General features: G+C 41.0%; 1 protein-coding gene across 1 annotated transcript; it reads left to right on the top strand.

Moving 5' to 3' along the window:
• The first annotated feature begins 704 nt into the window (after window positions 1-704).
• LOC147640903 (uncharacterized) lies at window positions 705-3,466 on the top strand. Its single transcript, XM_086809185.1, has 5 exons — window positions 705-779; window positions 877-1,009; window positions 1,574-1,958; window positions 2,796-2,977; window positions 3,094-3,466. The coding sequence occupies exons 1-5, from the start codon at window positions 705-707 to the stop codon at window positions 3,192-3,194; spliced, it is 876 nt and encodes a 291-aa protein (XP_086665311.1). The 3' UTR covers window positions 3,195-3,466.
• The last annotated feature ends 15,412 nt before the right edge of the window (window positions 3,467-18,878 follow it).

Here is an 18,878-nt window from a genome sequence, read left to right as displayed (position 1 = left end):
AGGAGAGAGAAAATAAATCCTAGATTTCTAAAAAATTAGAGGAAAAAAACCCATCGATTTGACCTTTTGTATTATGTTTCCATTTCTGATTTGACCCTTTATATTCAGGCTTCTATTCTTGCTTTTTTCTTATTAATGTGTTTTACATACCACTCCAATGAGGGGGTTGGGTACTAGTATATATATATATATACATACATAAGTGCCCTTATTAAAAGCAATATTTCCCACCAAGCCTACGTTGGAGTACTATTTGCACAATTTCCGGGGGAAAAAAACTTTAAGCTATTACGTAATGGAGGTAATGAAATGTTGGGGTTGCCTTTCAAATAAACTTTTATTTTATAAGGATTACGTAGGCCAGACTAAATACCGTTAAGATTTGCCAGCCGGCCATGGACAGCAACTGTCGAGTCCAGCTCTTTCCTCCTCTTCGCAAACTCAGAAACTGATGTATAACCGAGATTAATTAGCCCTACTGATCCTCTCCTTTTGTGCGCGTGTGTGTATATATATGTATATCATTACGCTGACTTTGTGATAAATCAAAGATTTGCATTATTAGCACTGCTTCAATCAGATTAAGGTGCCCATCTTCTGATTAAGTATCGAAGCAGCAATCATGGATGTCTCCCTAATCCCATCCAAGCTGGCAATTCGTACATAATCAGAAATAAAGCTCAGTTGGCGATTCTTAGCGTACAATGAAATCTGCTCGGGAGATGGTATGGCAAACATCCAATATGGAATATGGCAGATTTTATTCTCTAACATCAGAGGTAAACTAGCTATCCTTTCAGCCACATTAAGCGCTACATTTTCCATTAATTGGTTTAATCTCTTGATTTAGTAATGATTGGCCTTCATTAATTACAGGAAGAGCAGAGGAAACTAGCAGGAGAGAGAGAAGGGCGGTGTGAGGTGCTAACCAAAACACTGATCACGTGCCGGAAACAGTTGGGTCTCATGCGCCTCCGCGACACGAGCCCTGATCCAGAGTCTAGTGATGGTAATTAGTTGCTAATTATCAGTCGCTAATCCTTCAAATTGGATCACGGAGAACCGTTATCGTTAACATGATGATTATGATACAGTTTTCCAAGGACTTATATGATGATCATGATCCATATTATGGGCATATAACAATAGATTGCTGAAAGGGTTCTTAAGAAAGGCCTATCTTAATTAGCTATAGCATGATGATCATAGAAGATGATTATGCAGTATTTCCTAATTGCAGTCATTATAAACGTGATTATGACTGTAAAATTTCCAGTTGGGTTCATGATTAGGATTATCAAATTTAGTCGGGTTAATGAGTATGATTGTCAAATTTCCGTTGGGATCATAATCAGAATTATAAACAGCGCAGTACGGGCGCGGCCGTGCTAGCTACATCTGGACACACATGCTGTCTATATAATTCACCGTGCAATATGTATAATCTTTCTCAAAAGAAGATGCTGTTTGCGCTCAATATAGGGAAGATCATGACGATGGATTAGTCTTAATCACAAGATAATGTTCATAATACCCTATTAATTTAATCTGCTTGACATTTACCCATATGCAGGATTTGATCCCCCAACGGCTTCTTACTTCCACGCACACCTCCAAAGGCTCAACAAGGCTAGCAGGCCAGCTTCTGCAAGGGCCAGCAAATCAACATACTCAGATCATCATCCTGAAGAGGCTGCATTGAAAAGCAGTCAGACAATTAGCAACAATACTATATTACCACAACCAACAGATCAATTCTTCAGGCCAAGGCATAACAACACAGAGAAATGCCCATCTCCAGTAGAGACTATAGGAGAAATCAGAAGAGCCAGTAGCCATGGTGGAAGGGTAGACCCCACAGGCATTGAAGAGGACACCAAGCAGCTGGAATGGATTCTCAATAGGCTCGCAGACAAGCTTCAACCTTTGACAAATGGAGCTGGGCTACCAGTCTTGAAGTATGATATATTATCCCTCTAATTAGCCTAAAGTTTCCACCTTAGGTTAAATAGTTTCATAAATTAGTACAAGAACCACCCCCTAGCCTGAGTACTAGTTGTGCGATCTTGGTTGGTACCCATGGCCCCAAGCCTAGCGTCCTATACCATTAGGCAGAACCACCCACCTTGATGGCCCCAAACCTAGCATCCTATACCACTAAGCCCAACCACCCACCTTGTAACTCCATGGTATGAGGAGGAGGTCTTGCATGCCCCTAGTAGCCCTCTTATAGATACCTCAATGACTCATAAGCACCTCCAAGGTCACTCATATAGCAATAACGTGGGCTATAGTTGAGTGAGCTTGCTTGGTACCGATGGCCTAGTATCTCGTACCACTAGGCCGAACCACCCACCTTGTAACTCCACTAGGCCAAACCGCCCACCTTGAGGCTCCACTAAGCCAAACCACCCACCTTATAGTTCCACGACTATCAGGTCTCGCATGCCCCTGGTAGCCACGAGGTTACCGCATAGATACCCCAAAGACTCATAAGTGCCTCTAAGGTCACTCATATAGCAATCACCTGGCTATTAATGGCCCTTGCTTTATTTATAAGATTTCTTGCTTTATTTTTAAGCTTTTAGCCATTTATTAGCCTTATGCTATTAATTTAAGGCTGAATTATGACACTACTTCATTCCTCCATTTCTAATTAACCAAAAGTTTTCCACCTTAGGTAAAGAAAGAAAAAAAGTTCAGATGATTAAAAATACTACTAGGCCCAGGATGGATACGAGCCCCAAGTTTTACACCAAATTGATAGATTTTTTTGGGTTTGATTTCATCCCAAGGTTTACACCAAGCAAACCCAAGCCAGTACAATACAGGGTGAAACAAAAGCACAGCCGAGGACCTAAGCCCAGCTGCCGAAACCAATGCAAACCACCCAAGGGTCAACCCGCGAAGAGTGATCGATCAACAGGAGGATCTAGGCTTCCTCCATATTGCAGATATGGCTTTTACAGGTACTATGGTATGTAGATAACATCTCTCCTGCACCCTTTGCTTGTTTCATTTCAACTAATGGGTTGTAATTACATAATCGCGAGCATTAAGCTTCTTAATTAGCTATCTTTTCTTCAAAATCAGGGTATGCAGGCCAAGGAGCGAAGACAAGCTGGTGCCATAACCTTCCCCTAGGCCAGAAGCCTGCATATGGCAAGAGGACCAAGGGTCTCTTCAAGTACTAACCTTCACCAGGCAGCTGAGGTTTTTTTAATCACAGACTTAATCTTCATAGTATCTTAAGCATGGCATTGCGTGAGGACTAACTTTGAAGTTTGATCGAGCAGCAGCAGCAGCGGCAGTTGCTTTTGGATGCTAATTACACATAATTGTGTATGGCATTGACATTATATTGTAGCTGCACGTATGTATAATCACACGTTCCTCTTAAATACCATTTTACATTTGGTTTAAAACCCATGTTGCTATATGCATCATACCAAATGTAATGATGTGATAAGGATAAATGTGAACTTCTTTTCTTTCTCTCTCCAGCCTAGCTTTCTCCTCTCTCTCTGCTTCTAGGTCATCTTCCTTTTGTTTGCGAGACGAAGTTCTTCTTGTCTCTCAGCCTCTAATGATTGCATCAGAGAAGTTATCAGAGCCTGTATCAAAGAAATTGTCAGCCACATCGTAATCAACTGCTTGCACACAAATGAACTAGCAAATGCTGGTTACACTTGGGCAATGAAATCTAAGAGACTTTTAGCTCTCTTGTTTTTGAGGGTTTATTTAGGGTTTTTTGAGGGTGCATATTCCGGTTTTTTTAGCGTGCATTAATTAGTTGCATAAATGCATCTAATTAATAATGTAACTTTAATAAGAAAAGGTTTCAAAAATCATTAAATTAAGGTTAAAAAGTCAATTAAAAATTAAGGTTTAAACGTAAAACTAAAAATTTATTAAACATTTACCGAAAATCAAAAATATTTGACAAATACAATAATGGAGAACTACTGATTATATTATATCGACGAGAAAATATACATGAAATATTTGAGAAATACAAGTAATGAATATATTATGACTTTAAGGAACGAAGGTTTCAAAAATCATTAAATCAAGGCTTAAACGTTAAATAGAAATTTATTAAACATTTACCAAAAATAAGAAATATTTCACAAATACAATAATGGAGAAGTGCTGATTATATATTGATGAGAAAATATACAAGAAATATTTGAGAAATACAACATTGGAGAGTTGCCAATTATATTCATGATGAAATATACATGTCATAATGCAAAGACACCATAGTAAAAGCAATGTACAAACAATAACCATCTTCCTTGTGAAAACCAAAATATTACAAATGGAGTCCAAAGCAAACTACTGCAGAAAACTAGAGTGTTCCTGTGTATGACATTTTTACAAGCAAAAGTTTCAGATCGTTGTTGACCTCCTCCTGCTCATCTCATTCCCTATCTTTGGTATTATCCAGGACGTGGCAGGACTGTACTTGCATGTGTGTACCATTTTTAGAAGTGTGCTTTTAAGCGATGCACCTAGCTTGTTAGATACATAATTGTCCACCATAAAAACATAGGCTCTCTCAAAAAGATTTACAAGAGACAAACAAACTTTATTTTTAAGATCTGCCTGTCCATACAGTGCATAAAGCTGTCTGCCTCTAGTTATTTCTTCTGCTGATACGTTGTGCGAGAAGAATTTGAAGTGTGCTTTATGAATATCTTTCATGCAGTAACCGCCGACGAACGATGCCTTCGAATGTGTGCAGTAACCGCCGAACGATGCCTTTGAATGTGTGCATTCGAATCTGTCATAGCCCTCTGCACATGACTATGGCTCCTTCTGGTTTACAGAACTCCCATCCTAGGTATCGTCTGATGGTTTTACCAATACTAATGAGTGAAGGAGCCATGATAGTTATCACCATCTGGAAATGGAGGTGATTTAGAGTACCTCCTTTTTCAAGGGAAAACAAACCCTTGAGGCATTCCATCCTAACAAATTCTTCTAGTGGTTCCAAAGATCAAACATTAATATCTCTGTTGCCTATAGCAACTGTTACAGAGACTTCAAACAATTTAGTTTTTTTCTCTGCTAGAAATTTAGGGATTTTGTAAACAGAAGGATCAGACTCTGTATTCCTATCATTGGGTAGAGAGCCAACAGAAGGTGACAATATTGGTTTTTTGCCTTTTTTTGGAGCTTCAGATGAACCCAGAACACAATATACAGATGTACTAATAAACCATCAAGTGACATGAAAAAAAGACAGCACTATACTACCACTACAAGGGATTGGGCTCATACCCGCGCTCTTAGCCACTAAAAATGACTTGTGAAGAAAAGTAGCGGGCCCGTGTATCAGTGCGTGTATAATCGCGGCCAGAGACATGCGTGTAAAACCGCGTGTAAAGTATCTCTCAGACGCGCGTATACACGGGTGTATAGCCGCGTTTTTTTACACAGACGCGTTAATACACGCTCCTATACACGCTTCTTATTATATTAGACGCGCTTATACACGGGTGTATAGCCGCATCCTGTTCAGTTCCCATGTCCCAGACGCGTTTGTACTTGCCTGTATACACGCGTTTTTTTAATTTAGATGCGCTCATACACGCGTTATTGCCAGTTTATACGCGTTAATATACGCGTAATTTCCAGGGTATGCGTGTAGATACACGCGAATTTTAGCAGTTTTGACGCGTTTATACACGCGAACAGAGAGCAAAAAAAAAAATCCAGAGAGTGCTATTTGGTGCCTGAATACTGTTCCAGCATTCCAGCACCCAATAGCACTCTCTGGTTTAGGGTTTTTGGTGCATTAGACCATCCCATTAGACCATCCACGAAGAACATATGCACGAGGGAGATTAAGACAAGAACGACATGAATGCATACATTGTCATTACACGATTCAAGACAGACATGAATGTAATACTATCGATCAATCAATTCAATATTACTATCAAAATTTCATACATGTATACAAGGGAGTCCATATCTCGAAGTAGCCCATGGCTTGAGTTTACAAAAAAATATATACAATCACATCCTAAATATGGAATGTGATACTACAAGTCTGAGTACTACTCAGACCCAGATGATGACTCGGTGCTCCCCCCATGCTCAGATGAGCTCGCATCGGTCGGAATGTCCGAGGAGTAGTGCTCACGTCCACCCTCTGCAGCGGCGGCCGGTGGATCATCAGCAGCTTGTGCCTGTTCAAGTAATATATAGTATATAAGTATATATATATGCAATTCAATAAACCAAAACCATTCGTTACGAATTTTCAAGTACCTGTCGACCGTATGGTCTCATGGCCAACTCAAACTGCGCGTCCGTAATACGTCCCTCGGCTCTGAAGATGGCCCACGTGTCACGTCTGCTATGCCGGCGAGCATACGCAGTATCGTGGGTTGTGGGCTTCCTCCCCGTAACCCGTCGCTGTATCATAATCAACACAATTTGTAAGATTAAAACAATTCATAGAATCAATGAATTAAGTAAACAATCAAATAAAGTGACAGGATACTTACGAACTCTGCCTCCCATGACTCGACGCCGCCAGATCCGAAATGCGAAGATCCAACGGTCTCCATCTGGATCCGTCGTGCCTCCACATGCTGCCTGCTCTTCACGCCACCCTCTGCTCGTTTCTTTGCCTCCTTCCACTCGCGTTTGTGCGCAGTGGCAGGTTTCTCGGCAGGATAGCCACCCGCAGCTACATTTAGCCGGTCATCGTACGCGAGTTTTTTAAGGTGAAATCTTTTATTACTTAAGATCTCCCTTATTCGCGTCCTTCCCCATACATCCGAGAATGTAGCATGTGGGGGATTGGGGTACCGACTGTGTACAGCCTCTATCACCTCCCCAACTAATCGGCTATTTTGATCTTTAAATTTAATAAAACAATTTCTATATGAGTTTGATACTACCCCACGCATGTACTCCATTACCTCCCTCCCCCTCGCATCCATCACTATCCCGCCCCTATCCGTCACATCATAGCAAACCACTCTCTCCATCTCTCTCATCTCCTCCTCTTCCGAACTGTCTCCTCTAACTCTTCTCCCTCTATCTCCTCTCTCATCCCGTGCCCTACTACCTCCCCCACCTCCCCCACCTCCCCCACCAAAGCACCCGCCGCATCCTCCACTCCCACTCTTCCTACTGCTGCGGGTGGAGTCACGACTGGGGGATTGTCTACGTGACGGTGGCTGTGAGCCCTGACGTGACGGTGGCTCTGAGGGAGCACGTGATGGTGACTGTGAGGGTGTACGTGAGTGTGTCTGGGACGAGGTATGTCTCCTTGGTGGACGTGGAAGAGGAGAAGCTGCATGCCGTCTCGTCGGACTCGGAGGAATAGACGGCACTGGAGTGCCCTGGATACTCGTGGTAGGGGTATAGACACCAGGCAGGGAAGGAGGCGGATGGGCATACATATACTCTGTAAGCTCAACCGGACCAGGTTGGCGCCCAAAGTGATTCATCATCTCCATCAACCAATTGCTGTACGCAAATGGATCGGATGAAGAACCTGGAATATCCATAAAGAACCTGCAACAAACATCATCATGCACATCATGGGCTGTCTCTTGACTCACACATTGTCATTACACAAGTCAATTGCCTGCAAATCATGAAATCTGAAACGCCGCAGTTTTCTGTCTGCAGAAATGCGTGTATACACCCGTTAAAAAACGCGTGTATACACCCGGCAAAAAACGCGTGTATATACGCGTGAAAAAACTCTGCAGACAGCTTACACGCGCTCCTACACGCGTTTGTACACGCGACCTGCGAAAAAAATTTCTCGAAAAGACCGACCCCCCGCCGACAAAGACAGAATGTCCTTATAAAAGGACCAGCCATTGTCGCCCCTGTCAGGATGCAGCAACCCAATCGTGTGCAAAAAGACAAAGCCAAAGAGCAAAGAGCAAAGTAAACAAATCTGACAAAAGAGACAAGGCACAGGACAAAGTCACTCACCTCTGAAAAAGTGAGTCCTCTCTGCTCCTTCTCTGCTCCCTCCTTCTCCCGTGTGTGTGCTCCTTTCTCTGCTCCCTCCTTGCTGTTGGAAGAAGCGAAAACAGGCGAAAACGCATGTACTGTTGATTTCTAAGTTCAAAATCTATATTTGGGGAAGGCGGGCTATTTTTAGTTTAAATATGCCGCCGCGTTTATATTCGCGTTTATGAACGCAGGTATATTCGCGTGTATATGATTTTAGCTGCGTTCATACACGCGTTTTGTAGAAATTAGCCGCGTGAATACACGCGTTTTTTAGGAAGTAGCCGCGTTAATACACGCGAGTTTTAGGATACAGCCGCATCAATACACGCGATTTTGTGCTTTCATTAAAAACATATAATGATTTTGTGTTTTCTGATTTGTACACAGGATGTCATCAACCTCTTCAAGCAGTTCTAGGGAAGATGAGACAATGCGTCATCGTAATCGCGATGTGTGGTTGGGACAACGGATCAAATGTATGTGTAATCGATGTCAAGGATGCATTGTACGAGCACGTCGAATTACCTTGAATCACATCTCCATGTATGGAGAATGGAATCAAACAGGTTTAGAGGTGAGTAGATGTAAATTGATGGTATTCAAATGACTCATGGTATCCAAATTAAATTAATAGAGTTGTAACATATAATTTGATAAATTGAAGCAGGATGCAGTACCACACCCTAACATGGTACCTTACGCGCGACGAGAGCACGTAAAGCGTCGACGAGATGATGCTGGAGCTTCGGGATCTATCGTCAGAGATGAGTGGGAAAGGGACGACAATAGCCCTGCACCCCACGAAGTTGTGGAAGAGGAGGTGCTTGATGATATGGTGCGGAATCTTTTTAAGGATGATCCCAAAGGTATGGACGACGATGATATGGAACAAGAGCATCTTTATAAAGCTTCATCGACACCGGTGTTTGAAGGGTGCACATTCTCAGTTTTACGTGCTTCACTTGAACTACTTAATATACAAACAGTTTATGGATGGAGCAATGCAAGTCTTGACGCATTGTTGAAGTAAGCATTCTAACTTATAAATTTGAATTAGTGGTTTAAGGTTTAGGATTTAAGACTAATTATAATTGATGATATTGGATGCAGGCTATTATCAAACATGCTTCCAAAGGAAAATAGACTGCCCACCTCAAGAGACATAGCGAGGCGCTATGTGACATCTCTTGGAGGACTGGATTATGATAAAATACATGCATGCGTCAATGATTGCATTCTCTTTCGTGGGACGCATAAGGAGGCTCTACATTGTCCCACTTGTGGTGAAGCAAGGTACAGAACAGATATGAAGAGTTTTGATGTACCTCGTAAAGTCTTGCGACACTTTCCTATAATTCCTCGCATCAAACACATGTTCAAGTGCAAATCCATAGCAGAGCTCATGTCATGGCATTCCTCACATCGATCGGATGATGGCATGTGGAGAATTCCCGCAGACACTCCTGCTTGGAAGCATATTGAAGATGAGTGGCCCAGCTTTAAAACAGAGCCCAGAAACTTGAGACTTGGCCTGGGTATGGATGGAGTGAATCCATTTGGTTTCAAAAGCACCGCATACAGCGTGTGGCCAGTTGTGTTGGTGAATTACAACCTTCCACCATCAATGGCGATCAAGAAGGGACATCTTATGTTATCCCTTCTAATTCCAGGGAAACATAAAGTCAAGCATATGGATGTTTATCTTGAGCCACTGATTGATGAGTTGGAGGAACTATGGAGAGGTGTTGCGGTGGTGGACATTAGTAGGCCTCCCTCCTCTCGACACTTCGACTTAAAAGCAGTGTTGATGTGGACAATGCATGACTTTCCAGGATACAGCGATTGTTCTGGTAAGAATTCTAATTACCTCCCTACTCTATTACTATTGGTTATATATATTAATTAGACGGTTTGACTTTATTATTCTAACTTTTTTTTATATTTTAACAGGTTTGAAAACATCAGGTAAACATGCATGTCCTGTTTGTGGCCCTTCGTTAGTACATGAGTATGCTGATGGTTTGTGTAAGACTATATTCGATAATCATCATCGATTTCTCCCCTCAGATCATCCTAAATATGTTGCTAGTAAGAGTAACATTCCTCCACAAACACTTCGTGCAAAAGATTGGAAGCGTATTTGGGAGTCTACAACTATTCTTCCTCCAGATGGCATGAACAGGTATAGTGATGTTTTTTCAATCTTGTTTTGTGTAGTCTCTAATTGGATTAAAGGTCACATAGAGCAATCCCTTGTGCAGGTACTCCATTTTTTTCCGGCTGCCATATTGGACCCATCTTAAGATCAACCATCTTCTTGATCCCATGCACATCTTCAAGAATGTGGGATCTGGTATTTGGGAACATATTACTGGTAAACGAGACAATGTCAGCGTACGTGAGGACTTGCGGGTCGCAGGACGTATGCGTCAAGCTTGGCCACGAGAGGTGGGTGGACACGTTCGTCTTCCACCTGCACCATGGATTATATCAAAGAAAGAGGAGAAGCAGGTAAAGCAGGCCATTACCACTTTGCGTACTCCCACTGGATGCATGAGATCATTGAAGGGAGCCTTTACAACCACTAAGAAAAGAGGCGTTGAGCAACTATATGGGTTGAAGTCCCACGATTGGCACAAGATGCTTCAAGTAAGTGTTTTCCAAGTCTTGTACGTACGTTGAAATTAAATTTTGTAATGCCATAAACCATAAATGTGCTCTTATGTGCGCAGTTCATACTACCTACTAGCATCGACCATTGTGCGAATAAGAGTTTGAAAAAATGTATTTATAAGATGGGCGAGCTTGTGAGGTATGTAAAACCCATGCTCAGATCACCCTTCATTATACCTTGCAAAATGAACGTGCATGAGGTATAACGTACTATTTATTTATTTTTCAGATATGTTAGTTCCAAAGCAATTGATCCAGCCACGTTGGATGATGCGCGTGTTATGGCAGTGGAGGTGGTTTGTTTGGTAGAGGAGACTTTTCCGCGAACCATTCTCACAAGTCAACTACATCTCATTGTGCATTTAGTGGACGAAATTGCTTTATGTGGTACTGTGCATGCACGTTGGATGTTCTTCCTAGAGCGCTTCATGAAGACCTTAAAAGACTTTGTGAGGCAAAGTGCAAGGCCTGAAGGAAGCATGGCCGAGGGTTGGTTGATACAAGAGTCTCTTGTATATATTTCAGAATTTCTTGGTCAGGTGGACAGCTCTTTGCCACGACTATGGAGCAATGAAGAGGACTTGAGGATGACCTCTATTGTGCCTCAAGGAAAAGGACAGAGTAAAGTAATTGACAGAACATTGATTGATGATCTCAATTTCACTTGTATCCTTAATAGTGATGTGATGAGCAGATGGGTTACAAGATATGAGGATGCAAAGACAAAAAGGCAAGCAGAAAGAGCTCTCTTTCGGAGGCAACATGGCTCTCGGAAGGCGTACCCTAAGCATCTAGCAACACTTCCGAATGATATCCATGTTGATTGGTTGCATGAGGAAATGGAGAGAGCAGAGAGTGACGAGGGGCTGCATATCACGGCGGAAGAATGGGAGTATGCACGAGGATGCATGTCAAAGGTACATAGAACTAATGTTTTGTATTAGTTGTAAGTGATTTGCTTTTAATATTTATTCACATTGCTTACACAAATATTGCTTCTATTTTGGTCCAGTGCACTATGTTCAATGCTATATGGTGTGAAGGCAAGCATTTTCGAACACAAAGAATTGATGAAAAGAGAAATACACAAGATTGCGGTGTCATTAGTAGCTTTGAGGGAGCTAATGGAAAAATGGATGATTATTGTGGCATAATCCAAGACATATTTAGGCTTGACTTTCGTCGCTTCTTTGTGTATGTTTTGGATGTCAAATGGCAAATGAACGTGGTGGAAAAAGGGCCTGATGCAACGATAAAACGCCATGCAAGTGGATATGTAACTATTGACTCTACAAAGTTCTGGCAAACAAAGAAAGATAGGCTCGTATTGCCACAACAATGTGAGCAGGTATGCATTTTTTTACTAATGTGTTTCATGTACATATATATCTAAGCTCGCGTACCCCTTGACTTTTGATATGCTAATTAATTACTGTACTGTGTGTATTTGAGTAGGTTATCTATCTACCAATGGTGCATGACATCAAATGGTGGTACGTCATCCCTATTGCACCACGTTCCAAAGTGATGTATAATACATTCACTGATATGGAGCATATGGAGGATGTAACAAGCCGCAATGAAGATGACGTCGAATATGCCATTGAAGATGTTGTGATCGATGATCAAGAAATAAGAGATGATCGTGATAATGAGGATGAGCATGCCATTTCTCATGATCATGAGAATGACCCTACCATTGAGGATGATGGTGATGTTGATGAGGATGATCAGGACATCGATACCATTATCAATGGAGTACAGAATATCGATAGTGGAATAAATTTAATCGTAGCCTTACCAATTGATCAAATGGATATTGATGTTGATCGTTTGGCAAGGATGGATCTTATTGAAGATGAGATCGAACCCTAACCAATCCGTCACTGTATGTTCTAAATTGATGACATTTCTATCATCTCATATGCATGATTTATTTTTGAATATATTTCATTGTTGTAAATGCATGTAGTGGGATTGTGTAATGATGTATACTGTAATGTACTATGAGATGGTTTAAGGAAAATAGTTTTTAATTTTGTTAAGGAATTCAGTTTTTTTCAGTTTTTCTCTGCCATGCGTGTATTAATCCGTGTACAGTTGCGTGTATTTATCCGTGTATAATAGCGAGTATTACCCCGTAAATATTATCGTGTATTTATCCGTGTATTACTGCATGTATATAAACGCGTTTATACACGCGTTGATAAATGCAAATATACACGCGGACTTAAATGCTAAAATACACGCGCCCGATTCTATTCAAATACAAGCGCGACCATACACGCGTTCGTAATTTATCGCGTGTATGAAACGCGTGTATGGCAGCATTGTCTTGTAGTGTACTTCATGGACTACATCCATACCTGAGGACTGAGCTTTCTACTTCACTGCACGGGAGATTGCGAATAATGAAGGAGACTTCTGGGGGCATCACCATTCTAAACGCTGCAGGAATGCACTCAACCCTTGGAACAGTAGATGCAGAGGGTTGAGCCTCATTGCACATCAATGGCATAGAAGATGGACCAGGGTCCATACGTTGACATAACATAGATGAAGAACAAGGCCCTCGATCTATCTTCATTATATTGCTAATGTCATCAAAGGTCTTTCTTATGGGAGGCATCACGATTACACAACAGGAGTACTGTAGAAATCAAAGAAATAATTATAGTTGAAGTTGTTAAATAAGCACAATATGTCTACAATAAGAAACCCACAGCACAGTATGGGTTGAATGATTCGTACAACATACTAGAAGAAGAAATATCTACTTCTAGAAGAAACATGGACAAAAAAAGAAACATGGAGGAGATAATAGTCGTTTTTGGTAACATGACTACGTGCATGTGGCCAAGCTTGAAAGCATCTACAAGTAATACAAGTGGCCAAGCTTGAAAGCAAGATCAGATTCAATTTTATTATGATAAAATTATTTAATCGAAATATACATGTCCCTTGCATGTGCATCGAATCCAGAAAAGCGCACTGAGGATAATCTGAAATACAAAGAAGGCGGAATAGTTATCAGCCTCATCGGTATGATGTAGCCTCAAATGAAAATGCCAATTCAACTTAAATAATAAATAAATAGCACATAGAAAAAGCTTTGACATCACAACCATAATTTACTATCTTATAACGTATCTAGAAAGGTTTTAAGGAGGCAAGATAAATAAAGGAAATTACCATAGTTGAGGATAGAATCCAAAAAAGAGCACTATAAGGAGAATCTAAAATACAAAGAAGGCGGAGAAGTCAGTAGCTTCATGCGTTGATAAATAAATAATCAAAATTACCACAGTTAGCGAGTTCTAGGATAGCTGTATTCAGAGCAGCCCATCGTCTTTAACTGTTGGCACGATTCAATGGAACAGCACGCTCAGGAGAATCTGAAATACAAAGAAGGTGAAGAAGTCAGCAGCCTCATGCGTTGATAAAATAAATAATCAAAATTACCACAGTTAACGAGTTTCACAGCATATGTGTTCAGAGCATCCCATCGTCCTTCGCTGTTGGATCAGATGGAATAGCACAACTCCAACAGTAGGAAATTACCACAATTCAGGAGTCACTACAAGACACTGCTGCCATACATGCGTTCAATACATGTGATAAGTTACGGGCGCGTGTATGGTCGTGCATGTATATGAGTAGTATCGGGCGCGTGTATATTGGCATCTAAATTCGAGTGTATACTAGTTTCAGAAACGCATCTACCAGCACGTGTATATTGGCATCTAAATTCGCGTGTATACTGGTTTCAAAAATGCGTGTATCAGCGCGTGTATATACACGCAATTATACACGCATTATTACATGCAAGAACTTTATTAAGAAAAACTCCATTCCTTTACAAAATTAAAAACCATTTTCTTTAAACCATCTCATAGTACATTACAGTATATATCATTACACAATCCCACTACATGCATTTACAACAATGAAATATATTCAAAAATAAATCATGAGATGATAATTAAAAGATAACATATACAATAGAAATGTCATCAATTTAGAACGATACAGTGATGGATTGGTTAGGGTTCGATCTCATCTTCAATAAGATACATCCTTGCCAAACGATCAACATCAATATCCATTTGATCAATTTGTAAGGCTACGATTAAATTTATTCCACTATCGATATTCTGTCCATTGATAATGGTATCGATGCCCTGATCATCCTCATCAATATCACCATCATCCTCAATGGTAGGGTCATCCTCGTGATCATGAGAAATGGCACACTCATCCTCATTATCATGATCATCTCTTATTTCTTGATCATCGATCACAACATCTTCATTGGAATGTTCGACATCATCTTCATTGCGGCTTGTTACATCCTCCATATGCTCCATATCAGTGAATGTATTATACATCACTTTGGAACGTGGTGCAATAGGGATGACGTACCACCATTTAATGTCATGCACCATTGGCAGATAGATAACCTACTCAAATACACATACTACAGTAATTAATTAGCATATCAAAAGTCAAGGGGTACGCGAGCTTAGATATATATATACATGAAACACATTAGTAAAAAATGCATACCCGCTCACATTGTTGTGGCAATACGAGCCTATCTTTCTTTGTTTGCCAAAACTTTGTAGAGTCAATAGTTACATAGCCACTTGCATGGCGTTTTATCGTTGCATTAGGCCCTTTTTCCACCACGTTCATTTGCTATTTGACATCCAAAACATACACAAAGAAGCGACGAAAGTCAAGCCTAAATATGTCTTGGATTGTGCCACAATAATCATCCATTTTTCCATTAGCTCCCTCAAAGCTACTAATGACACCGCAATCTTGTGTATTCCTCTTTTCATCAATTCTTTGTGTTTGAAAATGCTTGCCTTCACACCATATAGCATTGAACATAGTGCATTGGACCAAAATAGAAGCAATATTTGTGTAAGCAATGTGAATAAATATTAAAAGCAAATCACTTACAACTAATGCAAAACATTAGTTCTATGTACCTTTAACATGCATCCTCGTGCATACTCCCATTCTTTCGCCGTGATATGCAGCCCCTCGTCGCTCTCTGCTCTCTCCATTTCCTCATGCAACCAATCAACATGGATATCATTCGGAAGTGTTGCTAGATGCTTAGGGTATGCCTTACGAGAGCCATGTTGCCTTCGAAAGAGAGCTCTTTCTGCTTGCCTTTTTGTCTTTGCATCCTAATATCTTGTAACCCATCTGCTCATCACATCACTATTGAGGATGCAAGTGAAATTGAGATCATCAATCAATGTTCTGTCAATTACTTTACTCTGTCCTTTTCCTTGAGGCACAATAGAGGTCATCCTCAAGTCCTCTTCATTGCTCCATAGTCGCGGCAAAGAGCTGTCCACCTGACCAAGAAATTCTGAAATATATACAAGAGACTCTTGTATCAACCAACCCTCGGCCATGCTTCCTTTGGGCCTTGCACTTTGCCTCACAAAGTCTTTTAAGGTCTTCATGAAGCGCTCTAGGAAGAACATCCAACGTGCATGCACAGTGCCACATAAAGCAATTTCGTCCACTAAATGCACAATGAGATGTAGTTGACTTGTGAGAATGGTTCACAGAAAAGTCTCCTCTACCAAATAAACCACCTCCATTGCCATAACACTTTCAAACTCAGCTTTCCTCTCCTTCGTCATCGCCTCTTCCAACAAAGCACTAAAGGCAAGTGCAAGGAGCAGACATGGGTGCAAGGAGCAGACACGGGTGAAGGAAACCAGCCAAAAAGAATACTCACTTTTTCAGAGGTGAGTCAGTTTGTCCTTTGTCCTGTCTCTTTCCTTCCATTTGTTTATGCGATTGTCTCTTTTCCTTATGCGATTGTCTCCGTCCTTCTCTGGTCGTGCCTGCTTTAGTACTTTTGTGAACAACTGTGACAGTCTGGGCTTTTTTTATAAGAAAGATTTGTCGGTGGTCGGTCGTTTTCGAAAAAAAATTTGCACAGGCCGCGTGTAAGAACGCGTGTATGTCTACGTGTACCCTGTTTGCACAGACTGTTCACGCGCATATACACGCGTTTTTGGACGGGTTTTTACACGCGACTGTGTTTCACCCATGCTTGTGATCCAACTCAAGAGAGAGATGATCCCATCTGCATATGGCTTGCCTTCACAAAATCATATGTGCTAGCTTGCATTTGTGCTTTGGTAAAATCATGTATATACTTTTATTTTTGCAGATTCTTCATGGATCCAGGTTCTTCATCTGATCCATTGCGTACGGCACTTGGATGATGGAGATGCTAAATCATTTTGGGCGCCATCCTGGTCCAGTTGAGCTTACAGAGTACATGTATGCCCATCCCCCTCCTGGGTTGCCTGGTATCTATACCCCACCCCCGAGTATCCATGTCACTCCACTACCATCTATGCCTGCGAGTCCGGCGAGACGGCATGCAGCTTCTCCTCTTCCACGCCCACCACCGAGGAGACATACCCCATCCCAGACACACTCACACACACCCTCCCACACATCGTCACGTCAGGGCTCACAGCCACCATCACGTACTCCCTCACAGCCATAGTCACGTAGACAATCCCCCAATTGTGACTCCACCCGCAGTACAGAGGAGAGCAAACGCCGCAGTAGGAACACTACAAGACAATGCTGCCATACACGTGTTTCATACACACGATAAATTATGATCGCGTGTATGGTCGCGCATGTATTTGAATAGAATCGGGCGCGTGTATTTTGGCATTTAAATTCGCGTGTATATTTGCATTTATCAGCGCGTGTATAAGCGCGTTTATATACACGTAATAATACACGCATCAATACACGCTGCCATACACGCATCAATACACGCTTGGTAAAAAAAACTGAATTCCTTTACAAAATTAAAAACTATTTTCTTTAAACCATCTCATAGTACATTACAGTATATATCATTACACAATCCCACTACATGCATTTACAACAATGAAATATATTCAAAAATAAATCATGAGATGATAATTAAAAGACAACACATACAATAGAAATGTCATCAATTTAGAATGATATAGTGACGGATTGGTTAGGGTTCGATCTCATCTTCAATAAGATCCATCCTTGCCAAACGATCAACATCAATATCCATTTGATCAATTTGTAAGGCTACGATTAAATTTATTCCACTATCGATATTCTGTACTCCATTGATAATGGTATCGATGTCCTGATCATCCTCATCAACATCACCATCATCCTCAATGGTAGGATCATTCTCATGATCATGAGAAATGGCACGCTCATCCTCATTATCATGATCATCTCTTATTTCTTGATCATCGATCACAACATCTTCATTGGCATGTTCGACATCATCTTCATTGCGGCTTGTTACATCCTCCATATGCTCCATATCAGTGAATGTATTATACATCACTTTGGAACGTGGTGCAATAGGGATGACGTACCACCATTTAATGTCATGCACCATTGGTAGATAGATAACCTACTCAAATACACATACTACGGTAATTAATTAGCATATCAAAAGTCAAGGGGTACGCGAGCTTAGATATATATGTACATGAAACACATTAGTAAAAAAATGCATACCTGCTCACATTGTTGTGGCAATACGAGTATCTTTCTTTGTTTGCCAAAACTTTGTAGAGTCAATAGTTACATAGCCACTTGCATGGCGTTTTATCGTTGCATCAGGTCCTTTTTCCACCACGTTCATTTGCCATTTGACATCCAAAACATACACAAAGAAGCGACGAAAGTCAAGCCTAAATATGTCTTGGATTGTGCCACAATAATCATCCATTTTTCCATTAGCTCCCTCAAAGCTACTAATGACACTGCAATCTTGTGTATTCCTCTTTTCATCAATTCTTTGTGTTCGAAAATGCTTGCCTTCACACCATATAGCATTGAACATAGTGCACTGGACCAAAATAGAAGCAATATTTGTGTAAGCAATGTGAATAAATATTAAAAGCAAATCACAACTAATGCAAAACATTAGTTCTATGTACCTTTAACATGCATCCTCGTGCATACTCCCATTCTTCCGCCGTGATATGCAGCCCCTCGTCGCTCTTTGCTCTCTCCATTTCCTCATGCAACCAATCAACATGGATATCATTCGGAAGTGTTGCTAGATGCTTAGGGTATGCCTTACGAGAGCCATGTTGCCTCCGAAAGAGAGCTCTTTCGCGGCTTGCCTTTTTGTCTTTGCATCC

Source organism: Cibotium barometz, chromosome 2 (genome assembly GCF_041138505.1).
Source record: "Cibotium barometz isolate CiBa-2024 chromosome 2, ASM4113850v1, whole genome shotgun sequence".
Taxonomy (NCBI): Eukaryota; Viridiplantae; Streptophyta; class Polypodiopsida; order Cyatheales; family Cibotiaceae; genus Cibotium; species Cibotium barometz.
The sequence above is the reverse complement of the archived record's forward strand: the minus strand, read 5'-3'. Positions and strand labels throughout refer to the sequence as shown.

Bases quoted from the DNA above. Each gene is read 5' to 3' on its own strand.
- LOC147640903 (XM_086809185.1), top strand. From the start codon at position 705: ATGAAATCTGCTCGGGAGATGGTATGGCAAACATCCAATATGGAATAT. The intron at 1,959-2,795 runs GTATGATATATT...TTTCATCCCAAG, and splicing joins GCTGGGCTACCAGTCTTGAA to GTTTACACCAAGCAAACCCA. The intron at 2,978-3,093 runs GTATGTAGATAA...CTTCAAAATCAG, and splicing joins TGGCTTTTACAGGTACTATG to GGTATGCAGGCCAAGGAGCG.